The 15,678-nt window shown below is 36.4% G+C and overlaps 1 protein-coding gene and 1 long non-coding RNA gene across 2 annotated transcripts in view; both read left to right on the forward strand.

Moving 5' to 3' along the window:
• The window catches only part of LOC134793094 (uncharacterized), a 454,735-nt gene that overhangs the window by 39,997 nt on the left and 399,060 nt on the right, over window positions 1-15,678 (forward strand). The gene's annotated exons all lie outside the window — the stretch shown is intronic.
• LOC134793019 (uncharacterized) overlaps window positions 8,661-15,678 on the forward strand; it is a 41,978-nt gene continuing 34,960 nt past the window's right edge. The window contains exon 1 of the mRNA XM_063764548.1: window positions 8,661-8,870. Coding sequence (XP_063620618.1) covers window positions 8,697-8,870 — 174 coding nt within the window. The 5' untranslated portion in view covers window positions 8,661-8,696. The remainder of the gene's footprint in view (window positions 8,871-15,678) is intronic.

Genomic DNA, 15,678 nt, shown 5'->3' on the forward strand with positions numbered 1-15,678 from the left:
TGTAAGGTAAAAACAGTGAAATTATATCGCGGTAGACCCGTTTGTGTAATTAAATATACTTAAATATGTACAGGGTTAACACGAAAATTAACATTACCTACCTGTAGAGTTCAGGTGAAAACTCCTTAGTTTAAGGTAACCGTACTAGTGCTCGACATGCTTATGCCCAATAGATGACACCTTGCTGTCACCTTTATTGATAATGACTTAAGTTTCAAGATGACATGTACTGGGACCGCGTCGAGCACGAGTACGTTTATTTATCAAGATATTTTTATTTTCTAAAACTAAGAAGCCAAAGTCGTCTCGTGTGGGTACAATGTACAATATACATCGTAAGACACCAACCACTAGCACCTCGCTGCAACACAGCTCCCAATACAACGGAACAAGACGCTGTTCGTTTTCTATTTCGGCCCCAATTTGAAATTTAAAGGACGCCCGCCCGTGTCGCCGATCTGCTTTCTTTGCATACAACAGAAGTGAATCCAGAATAAACACCGCTTTGAGAATAGCTACGTAAGCTGGGGGCCGATTCCGGCTTCTAATTTATAAAATCTGCACTTAAATCATGGATATTTAATAAGCTTGTTGTGAAACAAGCAAACAGTCCACCTAATAGTAAACGAATAACACCTCCTATAGATGTATTTAGCTCCAGTGGTTGATACTCTTTAGTTGAGAATAATTTTAAGAGTCACACGAACCAGTCGCCAAAAAGCAGTTCCTGTACAATGTTACGCTGTTATTTTAAAACGATATGCTTAATTTACATGAAAGTTGTCATGAACATATAATATCTAGGTCCTGGTACTAGTTTTTATCGCTAAAATTGGTTAAAAACAGAAAATTAGAGCGAGTAAAGTTTTGTATGCTAAACTGCTAAATACTACTAACACCAAACTAAACTGATAACTCATTATGTAATTAATAGATTGCCACATCATATCTGTTTAATTATTGCAGGAGTCCCATATCCCTATGACAAAGACAGCCACTGCCACAGGTCTGTCCCTGTCATCCCTGTAATTTACGGCGGTGGATCCCAGGCAGTACGAGCATTATGCATAAAGCGGCGAAATCAGTCGCAATGAAAATGCGCCTGAATATGCAATATATGCAAGCGGCGTGATGCGTTTATGGTTTATGCGGTTGGGTTTTCTATTATTAGGAATTAATCTATTGCCACCATGATGGTTAGCTACAAAGCTAGCAGACTTATCTTGGTCTAATTCTATTCGTCTGTCACTGTAAACATAATAGACGAAATGTAATTGCCAGAATTGATCATACTTTAATCGAAGGAAGAAAAATATGCCTGTTCTGTAAAACCTGATTCTATGTGAGACTTTCATAATTAAACGTAAAATGTAATTTGATTCATTACATTATACCTCTGTACATATATATTTTAGACCACATGGTTCTGTTTACTTATACTTACTCTAATTTAATTAAAACATCGTCCCTCATCCCTCTATCTACTTCAAATATAAAGAAACTAAAAGATCAAAGTGTTATACGGCAAAGTACTGAATAGCGGTCACCCCCTTCTATCTGAAAGGTTAACCACTAAACTAACCTATGCAAAATGAAATGTAATGGAAGAAATACGAAAGATAAGTTAAAATTGTTAAAATTCTGTAATCTAAACCTGCATAGAATATTAAATATGTAGATATAATTTCAAAATCACGCGGCAGGGGAGTTTGTTTTATAAGGTGTACACCTTATAAAACAAAGTCCCCCGCCGCCGCGTCTGCTTGTTTGTGTGTTGGTTTGTATGTTCGCGATAAACTCAAAAACTACTTAACGGATTTTCATGCGGTTTTCACCTATCAATAGAGTGATTCTTGAGGAAGGTTTAGGTGTATAATTTGTTAACCCGTGCGAAGCCGGGACGGATCGCTAGTGAGTTATATGCACGGGCATATTCTCTTATACTACAATTAATGCGTAATTAGAGTGCCAGAGAGAGATGCCCGAAATTTGCGAACTTCGGTGTTCGCGGTTATAGCCCACGGCTCGCACATCATTAGGGAATACAAGAAAGTGTGCGTACCGTAAAACATTCGGTCGCTGGCAGTTTTACGATTTCTACAATTTACGAGCTAGCCTGCAACAAGTAGGTACAGATGAAATGTCGCGGCGCTGTGCAACTAATGCAGATCTACACCCTAGCGGCCAAGATTACATTTGCATTCGTTTTCAAGTGTTTTTGTGTGAGTTTGTAGGGATGTAAAATTTACTTTGAAGATGATATTATTTTGTTTCAGACTTAATGCATGGAACGCCCCTTTTTTTTCTTTGAAACACAATTAAGTACTTTGTTTTTGGAAATTCATCCTAGAGAAATAGGTAAGAACTACATAGCTAATAATGTGATTTAAAGTGTTTAGTTTTAAAATATATTTTTATAATATGTTTGCTAAAATAAAAAAAATCATTCGATTCTGAATTACGAATTTCGTTGTAATGTTGTTAGGCATTTCACGTTATGTTGCGGACTCTTTACAAGACTGCATTAGTTACCTTTTTAAGCCTTAGCTATGTTAAAATATTTTTGTCGTTGTCATGATTTGGAACAGTAAATAAACATGTCAAAGAGAAAAAATGTGCTTTATTTGTGAAAAATACTAAATATATTACAAATAAGTAAAAATACTTCAATGTAATCGTGTTACCGCGCATCGTACCGTTGCAAGTCACGTGAGCCATTGTCAAGGTCGTCTCAAAACAAGATGAAAACGTTAACAAATTATTCCACCAGGAGCCCAATTCAGACTTAAAAACTTCGTATCAAAACCAGTTGAAAACCATAACAAATAGATAAACGAGAATCGGCCAGCCAGGCACAGTAGTAACTAGTAACGTAATAAACGCAAATACATGTAGGCAAGCTACGCTCGTTGGCTACGAATATGATTATCGTAGACTGCACAGTACGGGATCCATTGTAGCGATACAACGATGGATTTCGTAGCACATTATTTCGTAGTCTGCACGTACAGTGCACTTTCGAAGAAACGAAATGAGATCCTGAGGGCCTACCTACACGTTCGACGTGTTGCCTCTCTGTCGCACTTGTAAATTCGTACGTAAGTGTGACAGGGAGGCAACACGTCGAACGCGCAGCGACGCCAAGTGCTCAACGCGCTTTCTCAGCTCCCGAATCGTCAGCCTTCGTGCATTAACGAAGTAAGAACCTTTAGAGAGGCTTAATTTTTTTTTTTAGTATTGACATGTATTAATTCATCAGATCTTATTCCTCTAAAGTCAAAAACTCATAAATGGCAACTGAAAATAACTCAATTAGCATTGAGAGACATAATTAATAACTCGGATACTTAGGGCATACTGAAATTAGAAAATATAAGAAAAAAAGTTGATTTATTGACCCAAAAAAAAAACATAATTTTAACAGCATAGGTACCTTCAGACTCACAGCGCAGGCTTCGTCATCATACAAATAGCTTATCCACCTCAGGTTTCGTCAAAATAAAATGTATACTTTTACATATGTCATCCGCAACACGCATCGTCAAATTTAAAAGGAAATTGGTCATTACAAAACACAAGCAAGCCATAAACCTATATCCTAATCCGGTAAGTACCCGGCACAAACGTCCCCAAAATCCCAGCGGCGTTCCCGCGCTGAATAGCCAACGATATACGCTGGACCAGGTACGAACCAGACCTAGGATCGCAACCCCTATCCCGCAAGCGTTTTCCCAGGTCCCTCACAGCTTAATTAAAATGTATTGTGGCACTAAATGGATTAACTACCTAAAATAAAACTATTCAGTTTAGTCGCGTATGTATAATGACAGTTAGTACAAAAATAAATACTAAACGTTCAAACATTGATTGCGCCACGCATTAACTCAATATGTCACATTCGAAAACTCATTCAATTGTTCACCGTATTCTCAAGCAATAAAATACAATTTCGAACTGATTTTTGAATGTTACATACCGTTGTTACGCCCGTTAAGGAAGTAAACGTTTGAATATTAACGTACATTCAACACGTAGCTCGTCGATACAAACACGAACCTTATACACGTGTTTCTTATACACGAGTCGTCTAATAAATATTTCATTTATTCAGATAAAACCAATTAGAATATACCAGGATTCCCGTAATGTAGGAAAAGCCTTCAAAGAAATCAACTCCATTATGTTGGTAATATTAAAATATTATGTAAGACGTGGGTTGACGTAGAGATGCTTAGAAACCGAGCAGCTTTTATTTAAGTAAACCTCTTTAATTCAGTATTACTTACAGGCCTATTCGGATTTCGAGATAATCACAAGATCTTGAGACGATTTAGAGATCAACTAGATCTACATTAGATATCGACTAGATGTGACTTGGATATCTAAGTCATAACTTGTTGAAATCGTTCAAGAGGACCTCCAGAATCGCGCAAACGTCAAATTTGACATATCTATCTTACAAATATCTTTAAATTATCCGTATCGTAACTTGTTGAAGTCTAGTAGAAATCTAATTCATTTTCAGAATCGAGCCGTTAGCGTGATTTATAATTAAATATTACTTTAAAAACATATATCAACATATAATTCACATTCTTCAATCATCATGAAAATATTTTAATAACAATAATAATTGTTCTATTATTATTTATTTTTATCACGCACCTGCCATAATTTTTGAAAATATTTCTTATAATGGATATGTATTTACGCCGATGACCCTTTAAGACTATTAATCTCCAAAACATAATTACGAGTCCCTAATCAAGAATCAGGAGAAATCGTACGGCAAGCAACATCTGTGCCTGATTTCAGCAGTTGACCACGACACTCTGCAAAGAGTATAACGACAAAGAAGAATCAGGAAAACAGGAATATTAAGAGGTACTTATTTTATTTATTTATTTCCAAGTGCATTTTCTGTTGTGTTTATCCCAATACACTGGCCTTAAACATAACATCAGTTTAACTACATATACGTCGCTTGCAGCATACCTTTGTTCCCAGACTAATGTCCCTACAAATTAAATATCTAGTGTGTAATGCCGGCATTATCGCCCGGTGGGCTATTATTCACCGTGGACAACGTTTGATAAATTATGGCACTAGGGCACGCTGCCTCCCGGCGGGATAAATAATTAAATAAGCCGCCTAAGCGATGGCGATGAGCCCGGGACGACCTAATGTATATTAGGAATTTGTTTCAGTAGTTTTGTAAGTGCCTATGTTATGGTGGAAATAGTAAACTATTTGCGGAAGACTTATATGCCTGTTAATATTATAAATGTGACTGTCTGTCTATAGATGAAATGGTCCCAGGAAATAAAATAGGGTAGTGTTTTAATACGGGAGTGGAATTTACTATTTACGTGGGATAATATGTCAAAGTACCTAGGTACTATTTCTAGCTTAGACGAAGGTCTGGGGAGAAGCTAGTTTATATATGCTTAGTGTATCAATAGTGTTTATGGTATAATAATAGAAGAGAATGGATTACGGTGATTATCTCTGTGAAAAGGCAACCATAAGCTTACTGGGAAATTCTTTGCCTTCTTTAAATTTATATCCCATTTGCTAAAGCGCTAAATTGAGACATGAAAAAGAACTCTTGCTTCTTAACTTGCAGCTAAAAGTGCAGTCAGTTTAATTCTGCCTTTACCATACCATGCAAAATCTTTAAGCCAACCCCCGCATTGGATTATTCGTACCTTGTGCAGATGTTCACCCTTGTTCACCTTGGCGTACGACTTCATATTTTATTATCTCAAAAAAATAACATCAGCGCGATATAAGAAATACAGGTCGACTTCAACAACGTATCCTTCAGAATCAAATAAAATAAAGGCACACGGACGTAAATAAAAGAAACCCTATGCTCCAGTTGGTATTGTGAATCGAACAAATTAGATTTAAGTTGTTGACTTTGAAGCCCCGTTGCTTGTCGGACAAATCATGTATTCACCAGGGATGGACGGAATGAATGCACGATGCTTGGTTTTTTGTCGCCATTTGTTAGAGTTTGGAATTTTAGAAACAGGACTGGCTTGCTGAATAACAAAAAATAGATTGATTACACACCGTTATTGTTTGCTTGTGGCTCAAGGATCACAGGTCAGAGGGCCAGAAAGGGGTCTCATACTTACTCTAAGATATTTATATTATGGTCTGCCATCAAGAAGTTGGTGACCTCGTCGACCTGTTCCAATCGACAGAATCGATGAAAGATTTTCTATGATATTAATTATTCCCTTTTCGCATATCCATGATACTGACTATGTATTAACAGTATAAATGTCTTGGCAAAGGTAACTGTAAACTTATACTTGTGTTTGTTTGAATAAAGAATAAACGAAATGAAGTATTCTTCAGATTCATCAAAAAGGTTTTCATTCGTCTCTAGTCTTCACCTATTGCGAGTGTTGTCCTTTTATACGATCTCTGTCACGTATCCAAGAAATTGCTTCGCTCCAATTCTCGTGATCAAATATTGCATCGGAAAATATTTTTGGTAAAACTAAATAAGGCGCCTCCTGTTTCGAACGAACACTATTATGTACAGTCAGTATCAAAAGTAAAGGATAAGACTACACGTCAAAAGTATCTACTATTCTTTTCTCAAAAATGGACGGCAAAGTCGACTTTGCCGTTTAAAAAATAAGTCGCGAAGCGCGTAGTTTATGGTCAGTCAAAAATTAAAAAGTTAAAAACATTGCAGTCTCGATTTTGGGACCGCAATGTAGCATACAAATTCAATTATTTGTCGAGTTCCAAACTTTTTAAAAGTTGAAATGGCCATATCAAATGAAGGCACAGGCCCATTAAACAGCCAAAGCCAAACACATGATTAGTACCGCGACTATTTAGCTGTCTCAAATAGGTTGACGTATTTTCGGCAGAAAAATACACTTCTATTTTTTTATAAAAAAAAAAAAAAGGCGGCAAAGCTAATTTTTTCAATTGTTTCTACTTTTTCCTGTGAAAATATATACGTAAGAACGTTGCTTTTGTAAAATATATCTATGATATTTATATTTCTTGCACCATTTTTGAGAAAAGCACTATATATGACTCGGCTGGAAGGCTACTTGCTGGCTTCGGATTCAATTAAACGGACTCCCAAGGTCGTCCGTTTAAAACGAATCCTCAAGCCTCAGCCTGCAAGTAGCTACTTCCGAGCCTCGACAATAATGTACTATTAATAGCTTAACAATAAGATGTAGTCCTTTTATATACGTGTAGAACAATAAGACTGTGATGAATACTTTTTTATTATTTTATTTAATGTCGATGATAATAAGCTTCGTTTGAGGCACAGAATAAATAATAATACTAGGTAGGTACAGAAGACTCACTCTCTAACAAAACGCGTCTGTTACGATTATGACAGATATGGCCGCTAGGTGGCGACACGCGGCTTATGGCTAACCACTAAAATTGGTGTGGAACGGATGTACTTTTAGCTACCTGTAGCAAAGCGACGAAATCGCGGAGTGAGCCACGCCTGCTTGAGGTCAAATTGAATAAAATTATTAATATACTACTTATAAAGTAGGTTTATTATTTGTTACTCTACGCGGGTGTAAATACACGCGGAAGGTGTCAAGTGGTTGTTTACACGTTGCCTGTGGGTGTTCCCTTACATACTGTTACTGTTCTATATTTAGAATTATATTTTAAATGTCTCTACATTTATATTATTGTCTCTATATCTTCGAGCAACACCGGCTTCCGACATATCGGAAGGGAGGGGCCCAAGCGATATCTCACCGTACAAATCTTTCTGCCATTTTTCGCGGGGGGAAAGGTGCACACAGTCGCACTTCTCACACACTTACATACAAAATCCAATCTGTAATGACGACACAAATACATAGAAAATGACACACGTCAAAGACAAATCTTGCAAACCTCGATCTCTTTTTGTGTACGGACGAGTGACAAGTGTCACAACACGCACACTAACACATTTTCGTTGAAGTATGTTATTGTATTCTGAGAGATGAGAAGTCGGATTTGTCGCTCGACCGATCCGCAATTTGTACTGAGCAAAATCGATAAATCCAACAATTACATGAGACTAAAATATAATAATTGTGTTTGAATGTAATTAAACGTATGATATGTAAAAAAAAAAATTACATATGAAATGTAACACTTTCTTTTTGTAAATTTGATGTCCCCGACCTCTTTTTATAACAAAAAACCGAGCAAACAGGCATTTTTGTGCAGCAGTGTTCACGCGCGCGTCTGGACTCGGTCTAGTGAAAAATCCAAGTGCAACTAGTTTTATTACCCGCGCTAGATTAGATTGACGCGCTAATCTTGTACCTCGGCAGAGGGGAAATAGTGCGAATGCCGCCTCCCTTCCGTGTTGCTCGAAGCTCTATATGATTGGACTTATATTTGTTATTTGTATCACAACAAGGATCACAAGCAATTGTTCTGAAAATAAAAACTATACTCGTACCACACGTAGCGGCACCCCGCTACCCAATCCGCTACCGGTACCCAACTATAGCAGAACCAGACATATTAGCCCCACTTGCACCATCCCACTAGCCCGGAGTTAACCGGTTAAACCGTTAACCCAGTGTCAAATTGTACTGGTAACCATGGTAACTTCAGGTTTAACCAGTGTTTAACCAATATTCCTTGTTCCAGCTCGGGGCCACACCGAAGTCCGCGTGGAGCTCCAGATGGAGCGCTGGGCGGCCCGCGGCGGCTCGGTGCGGTTACGCTGCGTGCACGACGTACCGCCGCACCTGCTCGACAAGGTGGTGTTCCTGCGGCACGGGACCAAGATCTTCCAGTACATCCGGGACCGGAAGCCGCCGTACCGGAACTTCACTACGCCCGGCGCCGTCCTCAACGTAAGTATTTCGACATTTACCTAATGCTGTACACCGCTCCGTTTTCACTGCGTGTGTACTGCGTTAAGACGTACGCACGCTAAGCTAAGGCTAAAGCTATTACGTGAGATCGTAGTGCGCCCGCGGCAAAGCTGTGATAACGCTCTTAAGGGGCTACCCGAGGTTTTCATCGATTTTTGACAAGTTTTGAATCGTATCTCCTTTTAATGCACTACAAATAGAATTATAAGACAAACGGTTATCGGTTTTACAATCTTTTATCTCCGGTTTTGTCCACCGGATTTTGAAAAAAATGAATACTTATTTTTTTATGATTTTTTTAAACTTTGTCTAAAAAAACACTTTTTTCGTATCTAGTTTACAGTGAAGGATCTTACATGTACGAAATCTACATATTTGGGTTTGTCTTTGACGCCTCTTAAAACGTGTCCAGGGTTTTAATTTTAAACTAATTAACACAAAAGTTACGGCCAGAAAACCAGTTTTTTAGCCTAAAATTGTTTCCAATTTGATGCCAAATATCTCGAAGACAATGAACTTTGAAGTAAATATGGGATACTATATTGCTTAAAGCCGTTGCTGTTAATATAATAAGCTACAAAAAACATTAGAAAAACATTAGGCATTCAGATCGAAGGTCATTGGCGTGTGGTAGCCCCTTAAGACATAATATTTTAGTTAGCGCTCTGCGCTGCGTCGGCGTCGCTTCACCTGAATGACCGCTCCAATACACCTGGGACCGGAAACTACTCTAAGCTTACGGGAACTTCACAACAGGCGCTGCAGGCCCAACGTGTATACCTGTACCGCTACCACCAGTTTTGGCATTGACATAGTCGCTCACACGTCTACGTAACTTACTTTCTATTCATCTCGCCTATACTCGCATAATAGTGCAAGCGAGATGTATAGAAAGTAATTTACGTAGACGTGAGCGAATATGTCAATGTCAAAACTGTGGTAGCGGTACTGGCGTGTGTGCATGCCCGCTGCGTTTACGCTGCGTCACCGTCCCTTATACGTTCCAGCTCTAATGTGAAGTTTCAGTAATGTAAGCACAATGCCATTATAAGCAAAATGCCACAGGTTGTAGTGTAATAAAACCGAAAATAAAAGATTTAAAGTAGAGGGTTCAAGCCACATACACATTACCTTTTCCTTTATTCGTGCGTCCACTCATAGATTACCTCAGGCTAGATCCCGATCACAAAGCGTATATACGATACTCTCATAAAAACGAACAAATTTTAAAAATCAGACAGACGGTCAGAACTTCGGTCATATTCAATATTCGTTTCTGTGGTTATCAACTGTTGTGTGCGTAAACTTTGACTGTTCTAGTTTAAGTGGCATGGTAAGTTAAAGGCAAATTTCTTAATATGTATAAGTAGATAATATGTAAGACCAGCTTAAGACATTTACCACAAACAGGTGGGTTTGGAGTGTGACTGTAAAAACAATCCAGAGTTACTTATTCCTGGAGGATCCGCTGAAGAAATGTTCATATGAGTTTATCACTTATCGCTCGGCTTATCGCCAAAATTAAATATAAAATATGTTCTGTCTAATGGGAAACAGGGATCTGTGCTCGGCACACATAAATCGTTCCACCACATCTAAGTTTCATGCTGATAATTTCGTGTTTTACCGCAATTAAGGGCAAGACAATAAATCAACGGCTAACCCAAATTAATCATTACTCGCTTGATTACTTCGATTGATGTTCCGACTTGTTTTGTTTCACCCTTTTATTCGAAAGTGACTTGGGGAATTAGAATTACAAATGTTTAAATCATCATTAGTGTCCGGAGTAGCGGTGGCAAATTTCACACAGAGGGTAATGGAGTCGTTTTTACAATTATTTTTTTAAGATTGAATAAATAAATTATTCATTTACCTAAAGTACTTAGTATGGTACTCGTAAATTGGAAGTAAGTAGGTACTTAAAACTTAAAGTGTTACGAAATTATACCAGAATCGATAGAAAAATTAGAATTCACTAAAATTCCGATAGAAATAACTTTTCTGATAATAGATATAGTTAGGAGTAGGTATTTTAAGCCTCCAAGGAAGTGAAACCGTGCAAATTAAACTCGAATTGGTTCTAGATAGAAACTCAGATGTTGATATAAGATTATAAACAAGTCCTAAAACATGCAACCATGACATCGGTAGATGTAGAGTGATCATTTTCCACTCATAAATGGATCTTCAATAAATTAAGAAACCGATTCACTCCGAAAAACCAGGAACAAGTGGCCATAGTCCACTCATTTTATAACATGGATACGCACTTAACTGTAGACTGTGAGGAGGACCTCGAACACATAATTCCAGTCCTCAATTGTAGTTCAATTGTCTAGAAAAGAATATATCATATGGCAGGTACTACTTCTTATTCTAGTAATTTTTAGTAGTGACTAATATTTTGATATAAAAACATATTACATTATGTATGCTCGCAATATCATTTATAGCAATTATTATGCAAAATTATTCATTTAATCGTTATTCGTTTAATCATAAAAATACTTAGGTGACTCCATTACCTTCTGTGTGAAATTTGCAACCGCTACTCCGGACACTAATCATCATCATATCGACTGAAATTCTGCTGCTACATGAGTTATCTTAAAGATTATAGGTATTGAAGGGCATTGGGCAGTAGATGGTGGATGGCACAAAAAGAAGTTGAAATAAAATGTGATTAAAAGGTAATTTAGGCACAGTGTACCTATCTCAAAAGAAGACAGATCACAGACAGGGGCAACCTGTATCAGCACAGTACAAAACAATTAACCAAAACGATAAATTAGATCATTACTTACGCCGGTCCACTTGTGTTCGGGTTCACCCAAACCCTATCCGTAACGGTTCAGATTGAACGTTAACGCTCATATTTATTAGACACGGAAATAGATTCTTCCGAATCCCATAAAATAAAACGGTAGTGGAACATTTACAAAACAAATTCGGGTCGGCGGGCCTCGGCTTCATTTCATATGGATGAAGCGTACATACGTATTGAAAAATACTTCCCGCGTATTGCTCGACACTGACACCTAGTGAAATGTGGGTGAAACATATTGATTACGATGCGTTTGCTTTGTGGGTCAGTCAATGTCAGATAGCTGGATCGGAGCATTTTTAAATGTCAATAAAAAGTGTAGCATTTTAGGGTTCCGTACCCGAAGGGGGCCATATTACTAAGACTTCTCTCTCTACTCTCATGAACCGTGATAGCTGATGTACCATCATAACAGTTGAAATTTTTCAGATGATGTATTTCTGTTGCCGCTATAACAACAAATACTAAAAACAGAATAAAATTAATATTTAAGTGCCCCTCCCACACATCAAACCCGATTTTTTGCGTTTTTTGCGTAATGGTACGGAACCCTACGTGCGCGAGTCCGACTCGCACTTGGCCGGTTTTTGTTTTATACTACGGTGGTGACAAAATTAACTTGTAAAGTTATTATAGTAGTGGCTTGATTCAGATGTGCGACTTTCATAATATTTGGTTTGGTTTAAATCCTGGCAAACCAAAATTAATTACCTAGAGTCGGACCAAGAAAATTCTGCAGCGGATTTGATAGCCCACGCAGTGCAAGTGTCATTTATAGGTCATAATTTCATAGAAGTTTGACGTTTAAAATAACACGTGCACTGCGTGGGCTATCAAATCCGCTGCAGACTTTTCATGGACTGACTCTACCTGCCACCATCAACCAACAACTGGCAAGAAAAGTCATTTTATATGTGCTTACCAATAAATAAGTTTTCGGCACACAAGGCCAAGTTTTCCTTGTGAGTTGCAATTGTTAGTGTTCAAGCTAACGTAGGCATACTTACATTAACTTACAGCGTAGAGTGGTCATATGTTTCTTTACAACAATCTGGGTACTTTACTGGGTACAATCGGGAAAACGCTGATATAGGCAAAATGTTACCTGCTGTTCTTAACTGATATTTGTGTAAGTATTTAATTCATTTATTCTACTAAATTGCATTCGTCATGGAACGAGACCCTTTTGCGTCTTATGGTGATATAAATGGGACCACCTGATGGGGTATACACTCTTGTATAAATGACGGAGTTTCGAGATAACAACATTATACATTAAAAAAATATTAGTCGAATTTGAAACCTCCAAAGAGATGGTTTCAAATTAAATTGGTTATTTTTTTTATATAAATATGAAAACTATATTACAGCCTCGTTCAAATTACATGATAATAGTGATGGTCTTTTTTTTAAATCGGGATATACATATATACAAACTTGCCTACATATATATATATAATAATTAAAAAATAATAATTTCGTATTTTGTATCAAGTTTTGGAGCAATGTATGCACATTTTACGGTAACCCATAAACGACTATACCTACTTCTGAAACTAAACTACATCAGCCCGGCTTTTAGCAGCTTTCAAACGACCATTTTATTGAGTTTGGCAAATAAAATGAATACATTTCGCGCTTAGAGCTGCATAGAGTTGCAGTGGAAACACAGTAATGAAATCAAAGCAGTGTGCTAACCTCGTACAGGCCGTCTAATATAAATGAACCCACACATTATATGTATGCTTAAATATATATTGCGGGTCTCTATTGTTTCCCATAAAGTTTTAAGTCATAATGTACCTAGTCATAATGTGTTTGTCCGCATTTTCGTTAGTCATAATTTGGTTTTTCTCAGAAACACGTAACTTTTCAGGATTGCGATAAAACAAACCTAACCTAACCTATCTATAGGTTAACCTTACGAAAATTTTGAAATGTTAACGGTTTCAGAATGATGACTAATGATAATCTGACAATCATTACATTATGACTTTCAATAATTATAGCAAACAATGGGATTCGATTTATTGCATTCCTCCCACTGCTGGCTAAAGGCCCCTCCCCTCGGTGGCCCAAAGTGGGTAGAGTACTTCACAAGTTCACATACATCTTTGAATTTCAATTTAGGTACAGGTTTCCCCACATTACTTTCATTCACTGAAAAGTTTGCGATAATATCAAATGACATTTCGTACTTATTTACTTAACTTATTAAAACTCATTGGATTTTATATTTTTTATTAACGTTGAAATAAGTTTACTGTTTTATAGTAATAAATAACTTTATTACAAATCAATTTATATTCTGACGTCAGTTTACGTTCGATTTGGCCTGTAAGTCAATTTACTCCTTATATTTATACTTTATAGAGCACGTGACAGTATTAGCATGCCAAGCACGCTGAAGAACTTGCGACATATTTTTATTCAAGGCATGCTAAACGTTCCTCTGTTTGTACATTTATAAAAGTGTAGGTAAGAATATCTTCACGGGTTCATACCCGTAACTACTTTTCTTAGAAAGAGACTTACATTTTATAGGGACCTTATAAGTTACAAGCTTTCATGAGACGGACCAGTGGATAACATCGCCGTTTCGTCGACTAACTAGTGTTTAGTTTTTAGGTTACAAAATACATATGTGTGTTAGTCTGTAAGGTATTTGTAATATGGGGCTTGTTGCCTGATTTAATTTTTTAAATAAATAAATAACATAAGTTAACATAACCGTTACTAGACTACTTGCTATCTTACTATTTATAGTTTTGTTAATTATACTTTAGTATAAAAAGAATTGAAATAAATTTATTCAATTTCTGGCAATAAATACTTTGCTAGATAGCCACTAACATACTTATAAAAAATATATAATATCGCAACTCTTTATTTTGGTGACATACCGTTCGATAGCATCGTCGATACGAGTATCATGATATTCATGATAAAAGTTAGCATAATATTCGGCTAATCCATATTTCCTATTCTTAAACCCGTGTGCCATTTCCTAAATATATCATTCTGTTGACGTGTTCAATTAGAGTTAAATTTTATAGTTATTAAGTTGACCCACTTCAGTCACGGGTCCACTGGGATTCGGCCCTCATAACTTATATTTTTGAATTAGGTCAGTATATTATTACTTCAGCTTTCACAGTTTTTTGTCACCTTTTTTAAGCAAATAAATTAATGATTTTAAACACTTAAATATTTCTATAGTAAGTAGGTATGCAAAATAAATATGGACTTTTGACGCACATATAACTACTTACCTATACAATGTAACGAAATAATTTAGAGACAAACCAGATGCTTTAATTCAGTATCACAATATTATAAGGTACTTATTTAAAAAAGGCTGCTATTTAACTGATCACCAGATTTAGTAAAATTTAATACCAAAAAAATCTATTTTACCACCCTAAAATAATGAATGATCACCAAAATTATAACACCATTTTAATGTGAAATGATTACCAATTTTATTACACTTTACTATCCTTTTAAAGGAAATGACACCAAACTAATCATTATTAACCCAAAAATACTAAATGATTACCAAATTTTAAACCCCATTTTAATGTAAAATGATAACCAAATTTTTACATCTTGCTATCCTATTAAAGAAAATGACACCAAAATAATCATTGTAAACCCAAAAATAGTAAATGACCACCAAAATTAGAAGTCCATTTTAATGTAAAATTATAACCAAATTTTTAATTCTTGATCTCATATTAAAGCAAATGACTCCAAAATAATCATTGTAAACCCAAATATAGTAAATGACCACCAAAATTGTAACCATATTTTAATTAAAAATGTGCAAATATTTAATATAATTATCGTTATCCTATTAAATTAATTAATCCACTTCGTCACCTTTTTCTAGTAGCATTTTATTTCTGTTACAGTCGCAGTTCTAACCTAACCTAACCCACTTTTCTAGTAGCATTTCGT

This window comes from Cydia splendana, chromosome 1, assembly GCF_910591565.1.
Source record: "Cydia splendana chromosome 1, ilCydSple1.2, whole genome shotgun sequence".
Taxonomy (NCBI): Eukaryota; Metazoa; Arthropoda; class Insecta; order Lepidoptera; family Tortricidae; genus Cydia; species Cydia splendana.